The sequence below is a fragment of the Harmonia axyridis genome, chromosome X, assembly GCF_914767665.1.
Source record: "Harmonia axyridis chromosome X, icHarAxyr1.1, whole genome shotgun sequence".
Classification (NCBI taxonomy): domain Eukaryota; kingdom Metazoa; phylum Arthropoda; class Insecta; order Coleoptera; family Coccinellidae; genus Harmonia; species Harmonia axyridis.
This window is the reverse complement of record NC_059508.1, coordinates 15,827,580-15,854,125: the sequence shown is the minus strand read 5'-3', so window position 1 is coordinate 15,854,125 and position 26,546 is coordinate 15,827,580. Positions and strand designations below refer to the sequence as shown.

Below are 26,546 nucleotides of genomic sequence, written 5' to 3'. Positions count from 1 at the left end.
CTTCATCAAGCAAATATTTTGCTTCAAACAACAATATTTAATCAGCACACGAAATTCTTTTTTTTTCGTCTTTTTCAAATAACAAAAGTAGCTACACTCACAACGCAATATCTCACCAAACTAATGGTCGGACTGCTGTCAAATTTTGACACGTATCGTTAAAGGTTGGTTCTAACTAAAAATCATATGGATTTAATACTAGCACAGGAAACTTTTCAATTTGCCTTATACATACACCAAAGAAAGAAAGATGAACCCTTAGGGGTTGTCCATTAATCACGTGATCCTTTTTTAGCATTTTTTAACCCCCCCTCCCCCATTGGTGATACGTAGTGAGGTTTAAGACCACCCCCCCTCCCCCTTCTCAACATCACGTGTATTTTTAGTACCTACAACGAATCTTAAAATTTTCTGAATATTATCTTAATTTAAATACAGGTATAAACTATAATCTTATTTTATTCTGAAATTAAGGACCATAATAAAAATGTCTACACCAGGTTGCAAGTTTTTTTTTATTGCCATAACAATAATAATAAACGAAGAGTGTAATCATAGGAAAAACATGTATTGTGCTAGTACATGAATATATTTAATGTAGTCAAGGTCACTACACGCCGCGCCGTGCCGCTTAATATTTGTTTAAAAATCGGGCGTTTGACGAAAAAATAAATACACGTGATATCTTACTACAACCCCCCCCCCCCCCCCCTTGTGATATTTTCGTGATTTTTATCAAACCCCTCCCCCCCCTTTCAAGCATCACATGATTAATGGACAACCCCTTATGTTAAATTTGATAGTGAGAGTGAAAACTCCTTAAACAGCCTTGTATTTTTGTTATTTCAGATTGAGCGGAAACCAGAATTTTTTACCCCCACGTCCGAATAAAACTGTGAATTTGGTGTTGAATGTTCGCAGTCCATCTCCCCCCTTGAAAAAGGACAATCTAGACGTTAGCAAGGATCTCAACATCGCTAATGATGGAACGCTGCAGAAGATCAAGAAGACATATATTTGAGAATAAAGGGTGTTCTTCATGTTTTTGTACCTGTGTGCCTCAATTGGAAAAATTGAATTGAGTTTTCTTCGGACGTCGTTTTGATGACTCGTGATCTTATAAAATGTCTTTTAAACTCGTGACCGAACTATGGGTTGGTCGCAAAAATGGGAATGATCTACATATAAAGCATTTATTGTATATTCAGTTCTGCACTTTATATCGTAAATTCAAAGTATTCTATATATTTCATTTTATGAGATAGGTGTTGTCATTCCTGTTAGTTTCGTCCTTTCTTTTCAAAGGCAAATTATTTTTATTTGTACATAGCGTATATTTTTTTATTTCTCCAATTTTTTGTAAATACGCGCCTCGCTGTATATAGACTAAAACAGTTATTCTTTCAACTACATTTTCTATGATCTCCCACATAAGCATATTGTCCATTTTCTTTCGGAATAAATTCAAATTTATATATATTGATGCCTTTGCACAATATTCCATGTTTTGCTGATATTATTTTTATTTGCATGCTCAAAAATTCAATTCAATTAAGTTAGAAGGCTAAAAATGCTCAATTCGAATATATTTTCATGAAAATTATTGTACACTAGGTATTTTTTTTTAAGTAATAAGCGATCTACTTCCTTCTAGAAATGCGAAAATGTCACATCTAATCTGAACAATTTTTTTTAATGTATGATAAACCCTTCGGACAGACTCCATTGTTTATCGCTGAGTTTTTGCCAAGTGTCCCTTTCTAAAATCAAATAACAGGGTGCCTTTTATTTGTGTCGATGTTATAAAAATAGTTGTTGTGGCTTCAGTAAAATTAAAAAGAGATTTTGATAAGAGATTGTATGAAGTCTATATTTTGTTACAATTTAAAATTTCAACATAAAGCCAGTTTGGGATATTACGAAACTATATATTTATGGAGTAAATTAAAATGCCAAATATCTCTATTTTGAAGAAGTTTACAAATACAAGATCAAGATCTGTATTATAAAAATGAAATTTTCTTTATATGCTGTATTTCTGTCCGTTTGGCTGTGAAATTTTTTCCAAAATCAATCAACTTTGCCTTCTTCATAGTGCCTAATTCGAAACAGTTACATGTTTTAAAAGTAGTTAAAATTTTGTACACTACAATAAAATGTAGCAGTAAAGTAAGAACTGCAATTACATTCCATAAATCTTTTATTGGAGTATTATGTAAGTAATGAAATAAAATTTATACCAATTATATATTCTACATTATTTCCATTAGTACAATTTTTTAGAAATGGAAGACTCAACTGGTTAAAAAGAGATCTGATTTGATTACAAGGGCGTAGAAATGGGAGGGTACTGGGGGTAAACAATGTCGCCGAATTTTTTTTTTCGATTACCCCCCCAAGAAAAAGATCTACGCCCTTGCCATTAGTACAATTTCTTTGAAATGGAAGACTAGAACTGGAACTGCAAACAACATTTTTTGTCCCAAATAAACAATTGTGTATTCATTAATAATATCAATTTTATGTGCCAAAAATTCCATAATGAGGAGCAGAATATAATATTATTTGACTCTTGAAATCAATTTAGCATATACATTTAAAGCAACTCCTGCTTCTTTGAAAGTACATATATTCCTGCAAAAAAATTGTTAAAATTGCTAATTAACTTTGAAAAGAATTATATTACCATTAAAAATGCAGCACCAAGTAGGGTAGCTTTCAAATAATTATTAAGTCTTCTGTTGGGGAATTGCAAAATTGTATTATATGAAACTTTCAGTGCATCCCATTGATGAACAATACTTCCTACTTGCGTTGATCCATTATCAGAGAAAATCTGTGAAAATCTTCATTGAAAAGGGTATTACATATTTCCAATAATGATTGAATTTGCATAAAATTAATGAAATTCGGTAGAAAATATTTGCTATTTGAGATTGACCCCCCTAGCTGTGCAATACAGTTCCAAAAAGATTTTTTTTGCTTCAAGATCTCACCTGATAATTGAGGTATTCAGGGTTACAACACAGTATCTTAGTAGGTCCAAGAATTCGATAAACTGTGTTGTTAAATTTGTCCCTCACAGCAAAATAAGGTTTGGTGCAATGAGCCTTTTGTTCTGTAGATCCTAAAAACTGCCCATTCCCATCATAAACTTCAATTAGTTGTAGATGCACCCAACATGTACAACAAGAACCACAAGCCAAGTTTCTTTTTAAAGTCAAAGCTAATTGTTGTGTTACATCATGTAATTCCATTTTGAAGGCTCTACTTGTTCCAAAAAGATTTCGGTGAAATGAAGTTGAGGATTCTGTAGCATAATATATGGTTTCACCTCTAGGAACTTTCACAGTGAATCTGTTTTCAGATGGTATATCTGAAACAACTACAAAAAATTCTCCGAATAAATTTTTGTCAATTTAAATCATTATGCTGTACAATCACGAATGTTCAAAGAAAAAATTACCAACTACTAAAATTTCCGCAATTTAATTTTCTACTATTTTATGAAATTAAGTACTACATCAATTACCCATTTTCTAGTTGAAAGAAACAATGAATTAGAAAAGTTACAATTTCAAATGAAATCATGGAGATCTAGTTTAGCCAAATCATTGCTGAAATTCAGGCAGTTATGAACTAATGAATATCAGTTTGGATGAGAAGGTAAACAGAATGTATAATAAATATTATTTTATTATTGCTTTTTATATAATGATTAATGGGGAAAGGTTTTTTTCAAAGGGTTCTCTGAGAAAAACAAACATAAATAAATATCACAATATCTATTAACAATTGATGATAATAATCCACAACAGATTAAGCGTTTTTATATTATTATGAATTATACACAACCATATTCAAAAGTGAATGCATGATATTTTATGATTTCAATGAGGTGAGATTATTGAAATTAAATATAATTGATTTCAGTATATATTGCTGGCAATGAATCAATAACTGGACTTCTTCGTTGTTATTTTAAACAAAAACTGAACAAGCTTGATACAAGAAGTAATGAGATATGACTAGTTCAAGGAGATTGTTCTTGGCCATTTATTTCTTGTGACTTCATAACATCTGGAAGATCTGGGGGTGCTGAGTATGGGGTTAATTCTAACTGTTCAAAATCTCCATTATCATCCCTGAAATGAATTTGTTTTCTTTGTATTCAAATCATATGAAAAGAAACATATTGAAAGAGCAAATGACATTTTTAAATAGGGAATAAGGTTCAGGTCATTTATTATGATATGCAGTTTCGAAATCTGAATGAACTATTTTCACAGAATTTTATCAATCAATTGACAAGCTTGTACTGATATAATTCCATTAGAAACCATGCAGTTTTATGGAGGGCTGAGATAATGGCATAGCGTATGTGGACTTTACCGTATAGTCAATCCCACTGTTGCTGGATTCTGAACTTTAGCAGTATTCGAAGTTAGACCATAGTCCTGCAATTGCTTTTCATCTTCCATAACACTACTGTCCCTACTGTGAAGTCTTTGATTTCTTGGAGGAACCTTCAGGATACCTAAAACACTCCAATGATGAAAATATAATGGTTAAAAAATTGATCAAATATTACCCTCGACTATTCTTTTCAATTCCAATACTGTTGTCGTATCCTTGGCATCAATAAATATAGTTAATTTTTTTCGACGGATCATTAAAAACACATCCTAGAAGGCAAATATATTTTCAGGTTATGTGATGACTAGATTATTTTCAAAGTTATCCAATACACTTACTTACCATTTTTAAATTATTGCTGTTAAATCAGATAATCCACGAGAATATAAATAAAAGAATATCCTAGTATTTAATCATTTCAGATAAACAGTGTTTACAAATCAAACACTGTCATACATATTATTATAATTTATAATCATAGTAAAATCACTAAAATGTGCAATATGTCACCATAGAACTGAAAATGTTTCTTCTTTTTTATGCGGAATTATAAAATTACACTAGTTCCAAGTATGTATTCAAATTTCTTTTGTGGAATGCGAAAACTAAAAAAACCGGTTCAAAACCGGTAACAAAAATCACTTTCACAACTATCAAAAATCAAAGAATATGTTCCATATGCGCACACTATTTAATCAATAGTTTCGATAATCAGTCTCGTAATATTTGATGCATTCATCATTTTTTTTTGACTCACATAAATAGACACACTTACCATCAAGTAATTCAATACTTTGTTGAATAATTAGACTTTCTACATCAGTTAAGAAATCTAGTCCTGATAACGGAAGAATATGTGTTGAATTCGTGGACTGCCAGTCAATAGTTGAAATGGGTAGTAGAAGTCTGGTGCGCCCTTCAAAAATTATTTTTTTTTTCATTCAATGATAGAAAGTACTTTGAAACTTACTTTCTTCTTCTCTGTCTATTGTTGGTTGTTGGGACACAGGCACTTCTTCATTCGAACTCCAGAATGTAGACATATCTATTTCTGAATTTAAAATTACAAAGATTTTGATTTTGATTGAAACTATATACAACTCACCTTCAGTTTGCTGCATATTTTCCATGGACAAAACAACGAAAACTTAAGAATGGAATTTTCGTCCCGCTCATTGTGTGATATATTACAATTGGCAGTTATATTGATAAATTATCTTATCTTTCAATGTTTAAAACGAAAGATATTGATCAATAGATAAGAGATGTATCCGTAATCTCATAAATCAGATAAATAAATGTTGAACAGTAAAATCGAATTTGTCTATAAATTTTCAAACTCTATTTAAATTCGGAACATCTAACTGAATCTTGCAATCTCGGAGCTTCAATGAAAGTAAGTTCTTATTTTTAACGTCGCATTTTTGATATTCCTTCTTGATCATAAGTGGAAGGCATCGAATGACTACATGAAATTTTGTTCAAACTATCTAAGATAAGAATAAAGCACTTGAGAAAACGACTTGCGATTTACATAGTATTAGCATAGTATAAGGAAAGGATAGTAAGCCAACCGCCGTTTGACGGCAAGGAAATAGTCACCAGGGGTCGCTACTGTAGTTGGATTTGGATTTGGAGAAGTAACTCGATAATAGATAGCGCTGAATCATGAGCTATAGATGGCGCAGAAATAATACGATAATTCATTCAGTGGCGTGGTTGAAAAGGGGTCGCATGACATTGCCAACAATTTTTATGTTATTATTAAGTTATCACAAATACACGCCACTGGCGTAAATGCTTATTACAGAGCAGAAAAAATATCAAAATATAGAAATCTTCTGACCACTCTATTTCAAATATTTTAGTTCTTCAAAATAACACCGATTTTTTCAGAGGGCTCCACTTTACGGACCAATTTTTGACAGTAAAATTCGAGTAAAACGTGAGTACAACTAGATGGCGCTCAACATCAACAAAATCGAAAAAAGCACTACACTGGCTTACTATCCTTTCCTTATACTATGGTATTAGCATAGTATGAGCAAATTACTAGTACTGTATGTATTATTGTTATTATTCACTCAATCGGGGTCGTTGTTCTATATTATATATAAATGTTCCAACTACAGTTTACAGTAACAACTTTACCTGAATTCGTGAAGGAACTAGATTATAGACCCTTCAATATCTCTCCTTTACTGTAATCTTATCACTACTTCTTTCCTATATATTCAAGGAAATCTGAAGTATATTTGTGATGAGATCCATAATAAAATACCACGTACAATAATTAAAATATATTGAGATATTCAGTACAATGTATTTTTGTCAAGAAGGAGACACAAGTATTTCTTGGTCTGACATTTAGATTTCCAACAGATAGAATATTTGTGTCATTTCGAAATTCCAAGATGATACTTGCGTTCAAAATATGCCCCACTTATTGTCTTTTTCCCCAGATGGAACACATTGTTCCATGCAATTTACCTTTAAGCATCAACATTCGGAGAGAAGAGCAAGAATCACTAGATGTGCAATGAAATTCTGCATAGATTTGCATTTCGCGCATCAGGACTCTTTGAATCACCGTTATGAATCCAGTAAAAGTGCAACATTCTGAGGAAAACTTCTTTATCCCGCTCAACTGACCTAATAATCTAATATGAAAAGAAAAACACACTGGTTTTAAATATTATGTTTATTCAGCTAACGATTTCGGCAAAATACTTATACCATCATCAGGCTGTCTGTCATTAAACACAGCAACAAGCTACAAATTACAAAATGCAGTACAAACTGAATGATTCTCAATCAATTGAGAGTCCTTGTATGTTTGTAGTGCATTAGGAATTTGTAGCTTGTTGCTGTGTTTCATGACAGGCAGCCTGATGTCATATAACATAGCAACAACCTACAAATTACAAGATGCAGTACGAACTGAAAGATTCTCAATCAATTGAGAATCCTTGTATGTTTGTACTGCATTTTGTAATTTGTAGCTTGTTTCTGTGTTATATGACATCAGGCCGCCTGTCATGAAACATAGCAACAAGCTACAAATTACAAAATATAGTAGAAACTGAAGGATTCTCAATCAATTGAGAATCCTTGTATGTTTGTACTGCATTTTGTAATTTGTAGCTTGTTGCTATGTTTCATGACAGACAGCCTGATGTCATGTATCATAGCAACAAGCTACAAATTACAATATGCAGTGCGAACTGAAGGATTCTCAATCAATTGGGAATCCTTGTATGTTTGTACTTCATTTTGTAATTTGTAGCTTGTTGCTGTGTTTCATGACGTCAGGCTGTCTGTCATGAAACACAGCAACAAGCTACAAATTACACAATTGAGAATCCTTGTATGTTTATACAGTATTTTGTAATTTTTAGCTTCTTGCCTTGTTTCATGACAGACAGCCTGATGATTATATAAGTATTTTTCAGAAATCGATAGCTGAATAAAAATAATATTTAAAACCAGTGTGTTCTTCTTTTCATATTAGGTTATATGAAAACACTGATGGAGAAATACATCAATTTCATGACCTTATAATGTTCATAGCTTGGAAGTTCGAATCGACAACTGCCACTTGGAATACATATAGTTGACGATAATTTACTGATATATATCTAGGGTTACGATCAGTACTTTTCAGTTCAGACAATCATCAGATATTCTCGATGAAATCCAAACTGGAATAAGTTAACAACAAACTTCTGGATTTGACTGCCTGAAGTAACATTTACTAATTTAAACATTCAATACATCATGTTAGTATGTTTGAAGGAACCCCATCTTGCTATGCTTGTGCTGAAGACCACAATTGAAACAACTTCAAATTTTTGCTTTGCAACTAAAGTTTGAGATAAATAAGCTTTATCTATGTCTTTGATGCGCAACATTAAATTTGAGAAATTGTTTTCGTCAGCGATCGTCAACACCAAACATTGAGGGTCCAAGAATCCTCAGGAATTAGGCTCCATCTGGACAGACCAAATTGCAGTCTCCTGATGGATTATCCCGAATGTTCCTGTTGATGTTCATCAAGTAACGGACAGCCTTCTGCATTTCTTTCTGACATTCAGGCTTGCCATCGCATAATTCATCAGTTTTGCTCAGATACAGGGTGTTACATTGCTTGGCCACTGGGTACCAGCTGTTGTTTCCCTGTAAATCAAAGACATATATGAGAATGTGGTTGTTGACAATTTGGATTGTATATTGAGGTGCTTTCATCTGAAATGTTGATATTTCAAGAGCGTAGATCTTTTTTTCCTCGGGGGGGAGTAATCGAAAAAAACTTTTTGACAACATTGTTTACTCATATCTATAATGTGGAAAGAGAAGTTTGATAACGAAGTTTGAACCAGATTAGTCGAAATAATTTTGTTTTATTACCAATTCGATTGTTCTTATCTTATACTGGGTGTTCCTGAATTGGAGATACGAAGGAAAATGAGAGATTACTTGGATGATTTTAAAAATAAAATAGCCCAGAAACATGAGCCCGCAAACGCTTTGTTTTCGAGGTACAGTGTGTTCCTTGTAGTCCTACTTTTTTGTGCTCAACCAGTTTTTCGAATCTTCATCAATCATCGCTACAGAGTTGGTGAATAAGTATCAAAACTTATAATTCATTCATTTATCACAGCTACCTAACTGGATCTTTATAATAAATTGGCTTTTCTTGAGAATTCCTGAGAATAGAGAGCTGTTTGAATTTTTTTCTCGAAATCAATTGTAGATACGACAAAACTGCAACAAATCCAAAAGTGTAGTCCTGAACCAGAGTTTTTAACTTTTCTAAACTACCAATGGTTCACAAAAAAATAATTCTGGAGGAAAGAAGCGGGCACCCTTCCAGAAAAAACTCACCCTGTAGATTTGCATTCAAAATTAGGATATCACATAATGAAAACTTTAAATTGGAATATCTGTGCCAATTTAAGTTGAATATCTTGTAAAGGGAAGGTGTGATGAGAGAAAAACTTAAACTTTAACACCTGTTTCTCACAAACAAAGCGTTTGCGGACTCATGTTATATGACTTCTTTCGTTGCAATGATCCGAGAAATCTGTCATTTTCATTTCAACCTCTAATTTAGGAACACCCTGTAGATATAGGCAATTCAAAACTGATATCTTCACAAATAAATTGCAATTTGAATGAAACGCAATAAATTGTACAACACAGCCCAGACAATTTTTCGATGGGAATTACTCAGTTCAGTTCTTTGATAACTACATATTGGAATTTTGTGGCGAGAAGATATGAAAAACCAAAAACAAGGGGTAAGGGTATACCGATGACGAATGCAAAAATCACAGCTGGCAAATACAGGGCGATGCCGAGAAAGCGGATATATATATATATATATATATATATATATATATATATATATATATATATATATATATATATATATATATATATATATATATATATATATATATATACATATATATATATATTCTTTTGAGAAAGAGCAATACAAAATATTAATTTCAAACAATCAAGCATATGTGTCGATGAATCTCAGTATTAGCAGAGGAAATGTAACGGGGCATCATACATTTCAACGTATGATACAAGAGAACAGATAAAAACCTCAGCAAAAACTCCGTCTCCCCGTATCGGTGTAGTGACTGGTTTGTGTGAACCTTTACAGAATAAGCTGACATAATTTATATTGAAGGACTTCCTCTTCAACCAAAACAAAATTTTCTTTATCCTCTCTTTTCGGTTGACGACTCTATAATTTCCAATTGGATCCTAAAACAAAAAAAAAAGAAGCAGAAAGGAATACTAAATATTAGTTTTCATTATATCGATTTGAAGTTAACTACCCATTCTAAAAAAGAATCTGAAACTGAATGGATAGATAAAGGAAAATAATAAACCTCGGACAAAGACGAGCTTGTAGTGCAATAAAAGTACTCATCTTGAAAGTGATAATAAACTCATAAACCGTAAAGGAGTCCGATGTTTTACTGACTTGTCGATTTCAAAGGAAAGTAAAATTAATTAATTAATATTGGTTCATTTTATAGAGAAATTTTCGTTCTTCATCTTCAGGAGATTTCTGAAATTTTATATTTCGAAAATCTTGTGGGGGGGTGTACCCCCAGTACCCCCTATTTCTACGCCCTTGTTACAGTTGAAGAACAATAATTAATAATATTGTAGTGACTCAATATCAAGTTTCTACTTACACATAACATACAAGTCTGATGGATGTTGCAAGCTTCCTCGAATACTTTTGCATATGGACCTTGCAGAGATGCTACCTGTCTACAATCACGCTGAATTTTCGGGCACCCACCTGAAAAGAAGATCAATTTAGTGACTCTTGTAATTCAGCATAATCATAGAAAACATTTATCCGTGAATGAAAAACTATTACTAACCAATTTCATAATTCATCTGCTCCAGAAGTTCAAGGGGAGTTTTGTAATTTTCCTCATCGCAGTCAGCATTGCCTTGAGTGCATTTAATGTGATTATCCTCCACTTTAACATCTCTGTTAGGGTCTACAGCTTGTTTCCTGGGCACGGACACTCTTTTGTCTTCAGAGAAAGTATCATCTTCGACATAATCCTCTTCTTCCTTCTTAAACTTTTCGCGCTCCTTATCAACAAGCATTTTATACTCTCCTAAAGCTCTCCTCATCTTTTCAATGCTGTATGCTTTAGCCAAGCGAGAGATGATTCCATCTTCAACTTCTGCAATGTCCTTCGGATCTGTAACTCCTTCATTGGCTCCGGTGTACTTCAAAGCATCATCAACAATTTCATCTTCGATCATCTTCAATTTACGATCCATAGTTTCCAGTTTCATATCATCAGTTTCTCCTTTAACCCTTTTGGCGTTCTTGATGCCTTCATGGTTACGGAAAGATTGAAGCGGGTATTCAACGTTCTTCTTCGAGACAGCTATGGCTTTATGATATCTATCCACCATCCATTGCTTGTCTAAGTCCTTGCTTTTCTTGCGACGATCCAACCCAAAATAATCAGACCAATCGATTGATTTCTTCGAGATTTGAATCGGCTTCTCACTAGCAATTTCCTCTGTAGTTTTCTTGGTATCATTTTTCTTCATTTCGGTCTTAACATTGTTGCTTCTTTTGATCTCAGGTTCCTTCTTTCCTTTCTTGGGCTCGTCAGATTTCTTTGGGTATTTCAAAGGTTTCTTTTTCTCAATTCCTGAAAAGACGCTGCTTAAATCTTTTTCGATCTTAGGATCTGTCTTTCCAGCTCGCTTTAGCTTTTTATCTTTGGATAACTTAGGATATTCGCTGCTTCGTTTAGTAACAGGGATATGTCTGAAGTTGGACCAGTAGTTTGGACGTACATAAGGGTTCTTTTCATCATATAGATTTGGGGCCATTTTGTGGTAGGCGTAAGTATCAAGGTAAGTATCACTTGGATAATCCTCATTATTGAAGAAATAATCATACACATTTGTATTATCTGGCTCTATTAACTTGTCGCGCTTTCTCAAACCAATACTGTCATAGCCGAAGTCAGGGTAAAATTGCCTTTTTCTATGCTGCATTCTATCGTTTTTGGCATAAAAATCGTTGCGATATTTGCGCCAAGGGTCTTTCACTCGATAAACAGAGTTATCGAATGTTTCGTCGCCTTCCAAGTTGGACAAAACGCGTTGGGATAGTTCTTCCAATTGTTTTTCACGGTCTTCTTGACGTTCCCTGAATGAGGAAGAAATCTGATTTCCAGCATCGTTATCGTCTTCGGGGAAATAGCCGAGAAGATCATTTCCTGAAATCATTTCCAATAAGAAACGTCGAAAGCACTGAATTTCAGGTGATATACAGGGTGATTCACCGGGATGGCCTATTAGACGTTCATGGAAAACTAATCATAATTTTCAGCTGAAAATTTGCATATTGGGGTTTGAGAAAATGATCTTTCTTCCTGAAATATTTTCAGGTCTTTACAACTTGCGGTAACATCGGAAACAGACTACTACTTCCTTATTTTAAATGGCACACCCAATATATAATTGCATCATTAGATAGCTTTTTTGATGGCAATTTCAGCAATATTCCATACTTTGGGTAAAAACTCAACGGTTCATGAGTTATTGGGATTCCTATAAAAAAAATGGTGGCGATGAGGACTTTTTTTTGGAATATTTCAGCAGAAACGAGTCCGCAAATACGTAGTTTTATAAAATTAATTGCGGCTTGGACCAAAAATGTACAGGGTGTTTATAAGTGGATCATGAACTTGTACAACTCAAATTCATCAAAACTCAAGATTTTCAAATTAGAACCTATATTTTTTATTATTTCATTCGATTCTACGTACGAAAATAGTGGGGGTTACTTGAGCAAAACCTTTACCTAAAATGAATACTTTAAGAGTTATCGAGGAACAACTTTGAATGAGGAAAAACCGCTATAATGAAGATACAACGACTCCCTGAGAAAATAATGAATTCTTTCGAAGTATATAATGGAAAAAAATCCACTTACATTAAATAATGAAAGCAAGCCGTCGGTGAGTACTTAGGACAATTATTATAGACAGTAAGTTAATTCAAGGAAAACAATAATTCTTACAATAAAGTAGAAAATTTCAAACTCGTGGGGAACTTAAACTACCAGTTTCATTTTTTCATTTCTGCCGGGAAATTTTTACTCAAATCGATCGTAGATAAATATGAACTGGCCAAATTTGTAAAATTCGGATGTTGGGATAACTAAATTTCACATTTCATGAATTATAATTAATTTTTCTTTGGGATTGTTGGAAAATCCATAAACCAATACAATTTTCAATTACGAATAATTCATTACAATTCTTGAAATGTCAAATTCAGTTATGGAAACATCGAATTTTAGTTTCTTTCTGTGTTTTTCGGAAATCGCAGACTACTCCACATAGTTATAAATAGCGGTTTTTCCTCATTTGTAGTTCTTCCTCGATAACTCTCAAAGTATTCATTTTTGTACGAAGAATCGACTGAAATAATAAAAAATATAGGTTCTATTTCGAAAATCTTGAGTTTTGATGAATTTGAGTTGTCCATGATCTTCTTATAAACACCCTGTACATTTTCGGTGCAAGCCGCAAACAATATTATAAAACTACGTATTTGTGGACTCGAAAAAAACAAAAAAATTTCGAACAAAGTTCTTTCTGCTGAAATATTCAAAAAAATAGTCCTCATCGCCATCATTTTTTTTATAAGAATCCCAATAACTCATGAACCGTTGAGTTTTTACCAAAGGTATGGCATATTGCCGAAATTTTCATCAAAAAAGCTATCTAATGATGCAATAATATACTGGGTGAGCCATTTGAAATAAGGAAGTAGTAGTCTGTTTCCGGTATAACCGGAAGTTTTAAAGATCTGAAAATATTCAGGGAGAAAGATCATTGTCTCAAACCCCAATATGCAAATTTTCAGCTCAAAATTATGATCAGTTATCCATAAACTTCTAATAGACCATCCCGGTGAATCACTCTGTATTAATTTGAACTCCAAAATCGAGTATTTTCTTCAACTCAATTTTTGGCTATAGAATCAGTGATTACATTCATCTAGTATATAAAAAAAAATTAATTCATTAAAGACTTGTCAAAACTCGCAAAGTTGAATTTTTGAAAACTCGATTGTTTCATTCTTTCTGCAAGTCCTATTGCCACGAAATCAAGTTGAAGAAATTATTCAGTTGTAACGTTAGTGAGTGTATATTTTATGCAAATAATCATTGAGCTGCGAATAATTAAGTGATTAGAGATGGGGGTTTGGTGTAAACAAGAAATTATCGATTACCTCCAATAGAGTCAGAATCGGGCAGATAGCTCAGATCAACAGGATTTTCTTGGGGATAGAGTACAGGGTTGTTGTCGTAGTAATATCTTTGCCTTCTATCAACTGCATTCAGCGCACTCCGCAAGGAATCACCCTGCGAAGCTACTCCATATATCCCAAACATAATCCACACGGCATAGAGAATACTTATCCCCATACTCCGTGGAAAAACTGAAAACAAATATTGGTATTAGAAGCAGAAATTACATTTTTGAATTCGCAAAAATCCCGCCAGAATATCACATTCCCATATCACATAATTTCTCTAATATAATATGAAAAATCTTAATTCATTCCTGAGAAAACTGTTCGTTTTCAGAAAAGTCCAAAATAGTTTAAATTCAAAGGCAATAGGGATTCACGGCTTGACTTGATATTCAAGCTACTTAATTTGAGCTTGACTTGAAATCAACTCAAGTCAAGAAGTAGTTTTCCAATGTCAAGTCAATTATTTAAAAACTGCTACTTGACTTGAACTTTAATTGATTTCAAGTCAAGCTCATGTCAAGTAGCTTGAATATCCGAAAATCGAATCAAGTGACATTTCGGCAACAAGTGTTCCATGAGAATCCTAATCAACTCAAAATAATACTATAAGAGGTAGGTATTAGATTTCAAAAAACAGAAAAAAAGATAAATTGAAGGAATATCGGAATATATCTTCATATATTTCAATATTATACATATATTAAATTTTCTTTAACTCTTTTGTCCATTGATTTTGATTTAGATTCGAAGTGATTATTCTGAATAATATCAAGACCACACTATTTTAGTGAAGCTTTCTCAAATTTCAAACAAAACATAGAACACCCATTTCATTTTAGATTCAAAGAGAATCTTTCAAGGGATGACCTGATTCAATTCCGTCACCAAGAAATGTCACTTTTTTTGCAAAAAAATATTGCATCATTTCATACTAAATGTTGTTAAATATCTTCTTCTAAGTGAAGGAAAATATCTTCTTCTATGCGAAGGATTGTTTTATCAACTACGTCGAAACTGAAATAATTCAAAAAATGAGAAATAATTTTGCAGCTGAGTCTTGAAAACAAATATTTTTCCGTCAAATTCGAAGTAGAAGATAACTAACATATAGGTTTCATGCATAACAACAAATAATCAAGAAGATAACTTACCCTTTCAGATGACAAGAGATTTCAATCAACTTTATATTGCACCAGATTTATAATGCGAATTTCTGATGAATGAAGCCCCTAATATATAGGTATAGAGGAGCTGATATTTGGACGCATGCGCATTTCAGCTTTGTTTTCGGTCAATATACCTCACAATAGTCTGGCAAATCGAAAAATTCCAGAGATTCCTCTGCTCCAGAACCATCCCTAACAACCGATCACGTAATTATGATTTTCAAATTATATCCCCTTTATATCTGGATGGAACATATTCGGACTACGAATCGAACAATTACTAGTTAAACTTCAATTTTTAAAGATGAATTCGGAAAAATTAATTCAAATTAAATATTCTGAAGGAGCGATGCAATAAAAAGTTTGTTTTTTCCTCAATCATGTGGATGAATCTTCGATTCAATCAAGAACTGATATGGGAATCTCTTTAATACCACACGTCCATAGGATTTATGGTCTGATCCATCGAAGTTTGCAACTACTTCATCTCATGAACCAACTTTCTAGAGTTCCACAATAACAGGCCAATTGAAAAGTCCCCGATTTACCATAGTAAAACACATTTTTTTTGGCAAAATTCGATTTTATTATTCAACATAGTTGCCTTCGAGGGCAATACAGCGATTATAGCGATCTTCCAACTTCTCGATACCATTTTTGTAGTACGATTTGTCTTTCGCTTCAAACTAGTCCTCAGTTTCGGCCATTACTTCTTCATTGGCGCTGAATTTCTTCCCAGCGAGCATTCTTTTGAGGTCTGAGAACAGGAAAAAGTCGATGGGGCCAGATCTGGCGAATACGGTGGATGCAATAGCAATTCGAAGCCCAATTCATGCAATTTTGCCATTGTTTTCATTGATTTGTGACACGGAACATTGTCTTGATGAAACAGCACCTTTTTTCTTCAAATGGGGCCGTTTTTTAACGATTTCATCCTTTAAACGATCCAATAACGCTATATAATAATCGCTGTTGATGATCTGGCCCTTTTGGAGGTAATCAACGAATATTATACCTTGCACATCCCAAAATACTTATGCCATAACCTTGCCAGCTCACTGTTGTGTTTTTCCTCCCTTTGGATTCGGTTCATCGTATGCAGTTCACTCAGCTGACTGTCGATTGGACTGTCGGAGTGAAATTATGGAGCCATGTTTCATCCATTGTGACATATCGAAGCAAAATTTCAGGTTTATTGCACTCAAACAGCTTCAAACACTGCTCAGAATCATTAACACGTTGTTCTTTCGATCGATTGTGAGCTCGCGCGGTACCCATTTGCACACAGCTTACTCATGTACAAATATTCGTGAATGATATGATGTACACGTTCAGATAACAGCCTCTTTTGGGCGTCCACTGCGTTCGCCGTCTTCGGTTCCCTTCAAAAAGCACACGGAATTCTTTTTTTCCATCTCTTTTCAAATAACAATAGTAGCTACACTCACAACGCAATTTCTTACAAACTAATGGTTGGACTGCTGTCAAATTTTGACACGTATCGTTTGAAATATATCGATATCGAGAAAATGAACATTCAATCAAATTACATAAAAATTTTATTAATTTATTTATATAGAAGACTAATTACAAAAATAAATACGATTGAAATTTTGCATAATTCATTTTCCCTTAACATCTCCTAATTTGATCATTCCAAAGAATGAGTATCCAGGAACGAATAGTGTAAATCTTCCATCAGATATATCATCGATTGAAATCCTATCATTCTCATCCAGGTATACGACACCTGCTGTATAACAAGTATTGCCCTTCAGTAACCTCTCTGAAGAAGGTGCCGTTACTCTACATTGTAGGATATTTTCGGAATTCCTTTGCACCAAGTAACCATTAGAGTCGTGCTCGTCCAAATAAGAAATCTGGAAAGGAAATAATCAAAACTGCTTCTTAAAAATACAGCAGGATCTTACCTGAGCATAAACTAAATACAGTCCAGACTCTTTAACTGTCAGCACTCCATTCTTCAGATAAAAACTGCGATCAGCACCAATTGTTTCGACCCAGTCACTCATTTTCCAATCCAAATATGTTTTTTGGGCATGGCGTAGATGACCATTACCTAGAGAATAGCGTTAGTTAACATTGGTAGTCTGTACATACTGCCTGGAGCCTGTGTTTCAGGCAATACCCACCTCTATAGTTAGTATGAATCCCTAACATATATTGAGAAGTATCTCCATTTATGTGGACAGCTTTCAAGGACTTCAGCCTTCCTGCCTGTGGAGAAAATTCATCTATGATTTCCAGCTGATTTCCATTATTGCTTCTTCCTCTTTGTCTACGTCTAAAATCATTATATTCAGGGGTGAAGGATTCAACATCATCATCGTAATTTACAGCCTTCTTTTCGATATGGTGATCCATATGATTCTGTTCTTCGCCAATAATTGAAGGTATTTCAGGGTTTTGAGGTAAACTAGAAAAAAAAATTGGTTTTAAAATTGACATATCTGGCTCAGACGCCACAGGAGGGTTCCAAGTTCCAATATATATAATGGAATATACTAACTGATAAAGAAACTGCAACACCCAGAAGGAGCTGTTCTAAATTTAAAATTTTTTTTTGGTAAAACATAGATAGTGGACAGAAATCCAACTACTGTTATGAGATGTTGTCAAGCGTGGTTTGATGATGCCCAAAATCGAAGAAGAGTAGGCACCGGACGTTGAAGGGGCACAAATTAAGTTCAAGATTGACTTCTTAGATCTTTGACTGATGAGTGGTTAGGAGAACAAGGCCATCTTGTAACTGTCCAAATGGTTTACTGCTAGATAAGGTCTTTTGGACAGCAGCATTATCGAACCCATCTTTTGTTACCCCTGACGGTTGAGCATCGCCGGCAACGATTACTGTGGTGCAGAGAACATTGGAATGTCGAATGGCATCAGATCGTCTTTTCTGATGAATCTCGATTCTCCTTGGGTGCACATGATGACCGAAGAAGGGTTAGACGACGTCGGGGAGAAGACGTGAAGCTCAGTTTGATGTTGAGCGTCATGTACACCGGACAGTAGGCGTTATGGTATGGGTTGCTATTGCACATGCAAGTAGGTTACCTTAAGTCTTTATTCGAGGTAACATGACAGCGCTGCGTTCCCTTCAAGAAATAGTGGAGCCATATGTTCTCCCTTGCCTTAACCGGCTCGAGAATCCAATATTTCAGCAAGATAATGCCCGACCTCATGTTGCCAGAGTTAGTTTAAACTTTTTTGAAGCGACCCATGTGATTTTTTGCCATGGCCGCCAAGATCCCCCGATCTTTCCCCTATAGAGCATGTTTGGAACATCATGGGTAGAAGGCTTGACATGAAGTACAGGTAGCTTGGGATAGCATCCCTCAAGAAGAAATAGAGCATCTTATTGCATCAATGCCGAAACGTGTTGGGGAGTGTATAGTTAATCGCGGTGGACAAACACATTATCAACAAATTTATTAGAAAAATTTGTAAACCCTTCGTTTTTTTCTCCAAAGTTCAATCATTTACTCGTTGCTATACTTTCTATGTTTTACCAAAAAAAAAGCTTCTTCTGGGTGTTGTTGTTTCTTTGTCAGTCAGTATACAAGAAATCTGTGTGAAACTGAAAGGTTAGATAAAAGTACATTCCGTGTAGCAGATGAAATTTGAGGACTATACAAAAATGAATACAGCTACAAACATAGTATGCTAATGTTCAGAACTAGGCAATCTAAAATGCACATTTCCGGACAAGCAAGTTCTAAAATCTAAATCATCACAAAGTAATAGAAGAACACTATCGAATCAAATCAGAATGACAAAGAATTTTTCATATTCCTGACATTTATACCTAATTACCATTTTATCGAAATTCTCAGTGTTCTTATAGAATGTTGTAAAAATTAAAAAAAGATTTAAATAACTCACGGGAAAATACGATGTATATTGTGCTTCTCTGTGACTTTATTTTTGACTGGCATTGGTAGGAACGATTCGACATCTTTCTTTAGAGGGTTTGGAATTTCTGGAGATCCAGCATAATTATTCACAGTTCCTTGGATGTCTGCAATATTCGAGATCAATTTCACATTTCCAACAGCTCTGAAATGGTACAATGCTAGAGGCTGAGCTAAAAAATTAAAATTGTCGAACTTACGGCATATCTGTTTCATTCTTCTGGATGGAAGTTTTAAAGGAAATGTCGAAGTTTTTTCGTTTATCACTTTGAAATTCCCTGGTGAATTCAACTTCGGAATTTGCTGTGCCACTTTCAACTATCTTATTCTCGTTATTGGGAGGATCAGTAGTTTTTTTGCTATACGGTGGTAGTTGAATGTTCTCAAATGATATAGGTGAGATTTTCCTGAAATTACAATTATGAAGTATTAATCAAAATTGGGAATAGCACTTTTCAATCCACACCCGAAGTTTTATACGATATTTGTAGTTTTCTCTTAATGAAGTTCGTACCACGATGAGGCATTTTGACTCAGAATGAATATTTTGAAATAATAATCTAATATACAGGGTGAATTACTTTCGAGTAATGACGTCACCGTCATTTTTTAAACGGAACACCTCCATTTTATCTCAATTTTCCGATTACTCTAGCTGAGCTGATTTAAAAAATGTATCACATGTTGATTCCAATTGGTAAAGGGTGGACAAAAATACAATAGTTTTGTGTGTGCTCATAAAGTAAAGCGTAACATTCTTTATTAGTTAAATTAAAAATATTATCAAAAATACTTATTATCTAGCGGCAATTGGTTTGAATGTTACACCCTGTAGTTTGTTACATTTTTAGATTAATAAAAATGAGCTGTTTCCAAACATGTTTGGTACTTGTGGTCTAGCAGACGGAATATAAAAAAAATTATTTGTTATTTTTATACATTTTTATTGATCTAAAAATGTTACAAACTACAGGGTGGTACATTCAAACCAATTGCCGCTAGACAATAAGTATTTTTGATGATATTGTTAATTTAACTAATAAAGAATGATAAGCGTTACTTTATGAACACATACAAAACTATTGTATTTTAGTCCACACTGTACCAATTGGAATCACTCCTTTAATATAACAGGCGTAGAGTTTCTAAGAAAATATAAAAACTAATTTAAATCGACTTCGAAACATTAATGGCAGAATCTAATCAAGGCAAAATTGGCTTAGATGGTCTACGTTGTAACAAGAGGAGTTTTCTAATTGAAATTTATGAACACTTCGGCGAAATCCTAAACCCTTCACGTGCTTTTATTAACCATTACTCACTTGAAATTTTCTGACCTTGAATCCAAGTTTCCTCCAAAAGGTATATGGAAATTTTGTGGCTTCGTTTCGAATTCCTCTGCATCCAAACTTCTTTTTAGTCTATGTAAATCGTGTATCGTTGCAGTTTTCACATCTGATGGAGTTTCGTAGATAGGACCAACAGCCAGAGCAGCCCGCTGTTTTGAGAAGAATAATAACAAAAATAATAAAAATATTTATATTCCTAAAAATTGTGCAGAATAAAGTGGTTGAACTGATTCTGTATTTGCAGAGTTTTGATGACTTTTAAAATGAAGTACAGGGTGTCCCAAATTCGATACTTATTGAGAGCATCTTCGAAATAATAGATAACAGAAAACAGATCATAGATATCTTGATTCCTTCTCGAGTAACAGGGCATTTATGAAAAATGAACGTTTCAAATAATTCACTATATCTTGGTCTCTGTCCGAAATATTCGAAAAATTCTATAACGTTTTCGCCTCTAAGTCTTATCAGATTCAAATTCGGAAAACCCTGGATTATTATGATCTTAGAATATCTATAAATTGCTCCATTTATGCCACTGAAATTCATTTATAGTAATTTGAGGTTTCCTCATTTTAAGGGAGTCGAATAATTTAAAAAATTAATTATTTTCTTTTATTTTCGCATAAAATTATCCAACAGAAGAATCTCTGAGAATCCACCGTAGAAAATAAATAAATAAAACAAGGCTTGATGATTCAAAAGTTACTTCGACATCAACTCGCATACATAATGATAATTGTGTCAAAGGTTAATATTTAATCTGGAAAGTATTACAAATGCAAAACTGATAATTGTAAAATGCATCATAGGAGGTATCTATTTCTTTTATTAGATCATAATTTGTCAAATCTATTTGATGATGGGAAATTATAAGAAAGAGAGTATCGTTCAAGTTTAGTTGTGTATAAAAAAAGATAATCAAAATTTAGAAGTGAGAAAATAGAAAAATTGTAATTGATTACATAGATAACTTTGAACTTACCTGTGTGTTGTCAAGATCATAGGCATGTCGTTTAGTGGGTTCAGCTCGACTTTTTCGTAGGACAAGTCTCAGGGCGTCCAAGTCGTTCGATAATTTTTGCACAGTCAGAAGAGCAAAACAGCTGATTCCAAGGGAGGAAAGTGTCACAGAAAAAAGCACCAAAATCGCGAATGTTCTTCTCGTGGATGCATTACTGTTTTTCGAAACGATCTCATTGCTATCTTCGTATGAGCCGCACATTTTTGCAAATTGAGCTACGAACGTACAGCTACGTATTTAGTCTATTTTCAAACTGATGCTTTATCGTCAGCCAGTCTCTCGTGTTTACGGAAATTGTGATAAATTTATATTTCAGTTTATCTATCTGCGGGTCCTTATGACTAAAGGGGCTTTCTGTTTGAAACTACCAAACAGTTATTTAGACTTCTTGGAACATCAATTAAAAGATGGTTTATCTGATTGAATAACAGGAGTACTTAGGTCAATTGAAGAATAAGGGATATACACACTGACAGTTGATAATGAAGCATTGCTCTTAATGCCTTAATAATGGAAATCAGAAGCTAGTTGTACTTGCGAAAATATTTACACGGTTTCCTATAATATAAATATAGAAATGAATGGAATATGCAATATTAACGGCACTATAACAGAATATTTTGTTTATTCCTTTATTCCCTCCACAATGAATCAAAATACAAAAAAAATTTGAAATTCAATTTGGCAATAAGTAATATCCTAAAATGTTACATAAGTAAGTATCATCTTTGATTTGAAAAACTTTGAAATCACTTTTAAAGCCTATATTAAAATCTACTATCAGATATTCATTGTTTTTTCAGTAAATAATCATTGTCATAATATTCTTTAATGTATACAACACTGTCGTTCCAAGTGATCCTTTTTTTAATATACTCTTACGTTCAACGCCCCTGAAATAAAAAAAATTTAGAAATATGAATTCAGTTTCAGAAATTTTTCTCTCATATAAAATCTAGAAAAATGATTTATTTGATGGATATCGAAAGAATCAAAATTTTTGAATGAAAATGCTTGAGAAAAAATTTATTTCGTTTTCTTGGAATGGTCCGTTCTTATTCTTCGAGATAAGTATCGAATTCAACAATTGCCTTTATATCTGAAGGTCAACAAGGATGACGGTTTCTTAAGTGAAATTCAGCTTTGTTCTTTTATCTTCGAGTGTAAATATTAATTGAACAATTGAATAGTCTTCTTGGGTATTTCACCGAATCCTTCTAACAGAACTTTAGTTGCTTTTGTTATCTACATTTTCTACGATTTCGAATTCTTGTTCTTCACCTGTGAAAAATTCAAAGAATGTTTCTGAAGAATGTTTCTTTCTCATGATGAAAACAATAATTAATTAATATCATACTGAAGTTGAAGTGACCATACTTTAATCCACAGAATATTTGTGAGCTTCTGATCTCGTTTCTAACGAATCTTTTGACAAAAATTTTAGAATTTTTTTAAGGTCTGGGTATGGAGAATTCGAGCATTTTCCATACCCTTTCATTTTCGTGGAAAAATTTTCAGGCAACTTCGAAATTCGACTAGTTGGGGATCGTTCAAGCTTATATCGCTCACCAATCCTTCGTAGACCTCACATTCTGAGAAAATTTTAACTAGAAATTTCGAAAAAATCAATAAAAATTTGATTTTTACAAGAATCCTTTTATATTTTGAAATATTGGTTATATTTACCTCGAATAACAACGTTTTTTATAGATTGAACTCTGATCTAAAACATATCGAAGTTCTGAGTCCTTATCTTGCCGCAAAAAGACGTGGCAGCATCTAGAAAATGATCAAAGTTTTTTGTCTTCTGAAACCTATCACTTCTGAAACTTCTCGCACATCTGCGAGCATTCTTGTGATCTAAAATTCCCAGCTTCCCGGTCCTTCGTAGATCTCACAGTAAATGAAATTTTGAACTCGAAATTTGGAAAAACAAAATTATAAACAAATGTTTTCCAAAAAATTCTAAGATTTCGCCCATATATGAATGAACCAGCCTGTATATCCTTGTTTTTGAGAAATAAAGGAAGAAACCCACTCGTGCGTATCAATCGATATAAGACAGAGACACTCATCAATGCCAGAAGGAATTTTTCTCAGTAAGCAGGTTACTGAGGTAAGAAATGCGATAATTCGCATTCTCAAATGAATTTTCCAATTAAACGAATTCGAATTAGTCATAGCAGAAGAGACTGGTTTTGATGAGAGCTAATTATTTGCCACCCACAGATGTTGCAGACGTTTCCTTGGAAGGAAAAAATATGGGGGTTGAGCACAAGGGTAGGTACGTAAGTTTGTATTGCGTAAGTATGTATATGAATTCAAGCGGAATTTCCAATGACGTAAATGACCCAATTATCGACAAGTTCAATTTGTTTTCTTAATAATAAGATGAAGAGAAATTTGATGGAAGTTTTCAGTCCGCAAGTTACAACTTTATTGTTTCATGAACATGAATTTATCACCAACTTCTCCTAAGCACCCCTTTCACAATAAGAGCTGATGATCTGTTGAGTGTCAGTCGACGTCGAGAGAATACCGTTTTCCTTGCTGAACTTCAAATGAGGAGAAACCGCAATTTAAAAGTAGTCTGTGATTTCCGGATCACACAGTTTTGAAGAAATTCGAACTCGAAATTATGGAAAAAATTGAATTTGCCTCTAAAAATCGTTATATCTCCTAAAGTATTCGTTACAGACCCCTCAAACAAAAACGTTTTTTGAACATCTAGTTCTGATCTATAACATAGTGAGGTTTCAAGGGTGTTGTTATTATGTTTAGGGAACAATGGCAAGTTAATTTATCCTAGTGGTAACACTGATCATATTCTATGATTGTATCAATGACATGTATTGCGCAGCCGCATATAGTCTTGTCTTGTCTATGAGTAGTACGTCATAAGTTGAATAAAAAAAAACTTGGAAGCCGTTGTTCTCCTGTTCTGTTTAAGAATAAAACTTATATTATAAAAGTGTTAAAACAGTTATTCGATCCACTAAACCCACGTTTAAAAACAGGTTATGGGCCCAGTCGTGCAACTGGAATAAAAACAATTTAACGATACGTTTTTCGAGTGTGTGAAAAGTAAAATCGAAAAAACCACGTGTGGTGTAAAATGGCAGATAACACGACCACGACGACATTAAAATTAAATGGTGATAATTGGCCCATATGGAAGTTTCAAACCAGTATTATATTAAAAGGACGAGGTCTTTTCGAGATCGCGGATGGTTCAAGAATAAAACCCAGTTCAGGAGATGAACTTAACAAATGGCTCAAGGACGACGCAAAAACTCAAGAATTGTTGGTTACACGTATGGAAGAAGGTCCTCTAACTCACTTACTGTCATGTGAATCTGCGAAAGAAATGTGGACCAAATTAAAAACGGTATATGATAAAGAATCAGTTGTAAGTGTGCATTTGCTACAACAAAGGTTTTTCATGCTCGACTTTGATTCCTCTGTGAATACATTTATATCCAAAATTGAGGAAATAAAAACCAAATTAAAGACTGCAGGTGAAGTTCTGTCAGATAAAATGATAATTACTAAAATCTTGATGACCTTGCCAGAACATTTTAAACACTTCAGATCAGCATGGGAGTCAGTTCCAGATAAAAATCAAACATTGGAAGAGTTAACCTCTAGATTATTGCTTGAAGAAGAAAGATGCAAAACAGTAGAGTCGACAACAGCACTAGTAAGCAAAACGAGTTCTCAGAATAATCCAACCAAAAAATGCTACATCTGTGCAAAAGCTGGTCACATAGCAAAGAACTGTTACTTTCGAACTAAGAACTCTAAGAATGATAAGGCTGATAAAACAAATAAATTTTGCAGTTACTGCCGAAAACAAGGACATCTAGTTCAGACTTGTTGGATCAAGAAGAAAAAGGAAGAACCGTCGAATAAGAATCCTGTCAAAGAAGAAGTGGAACACAACGCTTTTATGGTATATTCAGATGGTGTAAAATCAGGTGATTGGTACCTTGACTCGGGAGCCACTGAACATATGACATGGGATAGAAGCTTGTTCGAGAAAATGTTCGAGGATCGAACCCCTAGGATGGTGCAAGTTGGAAATGGGCAAACATTGGAGGTAAGAGGATATGGAAATATTAAAATGTGGTCCTATAATGGAAGAAAATTCATTGAAACGTCATTATCGAATGTTTTGTATATACCTGACCTAAAATTTAATTTATTCTCGGCTGGATGTGCTCTTGATAAGGGATATTTCATGTCATCTGATAATTCATCATGTAAGTTTTTTGATAAATATGGAAATATTAGAGCCCAGGCACTAAGACAGAATAAATTATATAAAATGCAGTTCAAGAAGGAAATGTATGAAAACAAAATAGAAAATGAATTAACTAATAATATTTCTGAATGTATGACAGTTAAAAATATAGAAAATTTAGAGACTTGGCATCACAGATTAGCACATCAAAATATTAAGTACATCAAAGATTTCCTTAAAAAAATGAATGTTGAGTATATAAACAATGAATTTATTTGTGAATACTGTTTATCGGGCAAACAACATAAATTAAAATTTCAACATAGTGAATCACGAGCTACTGTACCTTTAGAGCTAGTTCATGCAGATGTGTGTGGTCCTATGGAAACACCTTCGTTAGGAGGAGCTCGATATTTTTTATTATTTAAAGATGACTACACCTCATATAGACATGTTTATTTCCTAAAGCAGAAATCTGAAGTAGCAAAAGCAATTGAAAATTATATATCTATGGCAGAAAGGCAAACTGGTGCAAAGATGAAAGTTTTGAGGACAGACAATGGTTTAGAA

At 33.6% G+C, this 26,546-nt stretch overlaps 5 protein-coding genes across 8 annotated transcripts in view; 1 reads left to right on the top strand and 4 right to left on the bottom strand.

Moving 5' to 3' along the window:
• LOC123686532 (semaphorin-1A-like) overlaps positions 1-2,246 on the top strand; it is a 56,317-nt gene extending 54,071 nt beyond the window's left edge. Inside the window, exon 12 of the mRNA XM_045626746.1 lies at positions 850-2,246. Coding sequence (XP_045482702.1) covers positions 850-1,021 — 172 coding nt within the window. The 3' untranslated portion in view covers positions 1,022-2,246. The remainder of the gene's footprint in view (positions 1-849) is intronic.
• On the bottom strand, positions 2,183-5,670 carry LOC123686533 (phospholipid scramblase 2-like). The gene is made up of 6 exons (XM_045626747.1): positions 5,522-5,670; positions 5,387-5,467; positions 5,192-5,332; positions 2,997-3,385; positions 2,687-2,836; positions 2,183-2,634 (listed from the first exon to the last, which is right to left on the bottom strand). The coding sequence occupies exons 1-6, from the start codon at positions 5,544-5,546 to the stop codon at positions 2,584-2,586; spliced, it is 837 nt and encodes a 278-aa protein (XP_045482703.1). The 5' UTR covers positions 5,547-5,670; the 3' UTR covers positions 2,183-2,583.
• On the bottom strand, positions 3,771-5,038 carry LOC123686534 (elongin-B-like). The gene is made up of 4 exons (XM_045626748.1): positions 4,759-5,038; positions 4,592-4,685; positions 4,393-4,537; positions 3,771-4,145 (listed from the first exon to the last, which is right to left on the bottom strand). Exons 1-4 carry the CDS (start codon positions 4,759-4,761, stop codon positions 4,034-4,036), a joined length of 354 nt encoding a protein of 117 aa, XP_045482704.1. The 5' UTR covers positions 4,762-5,038; the 3' UTR covers positions 3,771-4,033.
• Positions 5,671-6,701: 1,031 nt separating the features above from the next.
• LOC123685960 lies at positions 6,702-15,562 on the bottom strand. Its single transcript, XM_045625862.1, has 5 exons — positions 15,411-15,562; positions 14,233-14,442; positions 10,833-12,206; positions 10,638-10,747; positions 6,702-8,592 (listed from the first exon to the last, which is right to left on the bottom strand). Exons 2-5 carry the CDS (start codon positions 14,426-14,428, stop codon positions 8,398-8,400), a joined length of 1,875 nt encoding a protein of 624 aa, XP_045481818.1. The 5' UTR covers positions 14,429-14,442; positions 15,411-15,562; the 3' UTR covers positions 6,702-8,397.
• Positions 15,563-16,971: 1,409 nt separating this feature from the next.
• On the bottom strand, positions 16,972-22,094 carry LOC123686081. 4 transcript variants are annotated; one of them, XM_045626059.1, is made up of 7 exons: positions 21,695-22,094; positions 20,683-20,858; positions 19,561-19,767; positions 19,332-19,505; positions 17,579-17,862; positions 17,357-17,505; positions 16,972-17,305 (listed from the first exon to the last, which is right to left on the bottom strand). In XM_045626059.1, the coding sequence occupies exons 1-7, from the start codon at positions 21,932-21,934 to the stop codon at positions 17,048-17,050; spliced, it is 1,488 nt and encodes a 495-aa protein (XP_045482015.1). In that variant the 5' UTR covers positions 21,935-22,094; the 3' UTR covers positions 16,972-17,047. The 4 variants fall into 4 exon arrangements, with proteins under 4 accessions (XP_045482015.1, XP_045482014.1, XP_045482016.1 ...); XM_045626058.1 differs by having other exon boundaries at positions 19,561-19,773; positions 21,695-22,085; XM_045626060.1 differs by having other exon boundaries at positions 19,561-19,773; positions 20,698-20,858; positions 21,695-22,085.
• Positions 22,095-26,546: the final 4,452 nt, after the last annotated feature.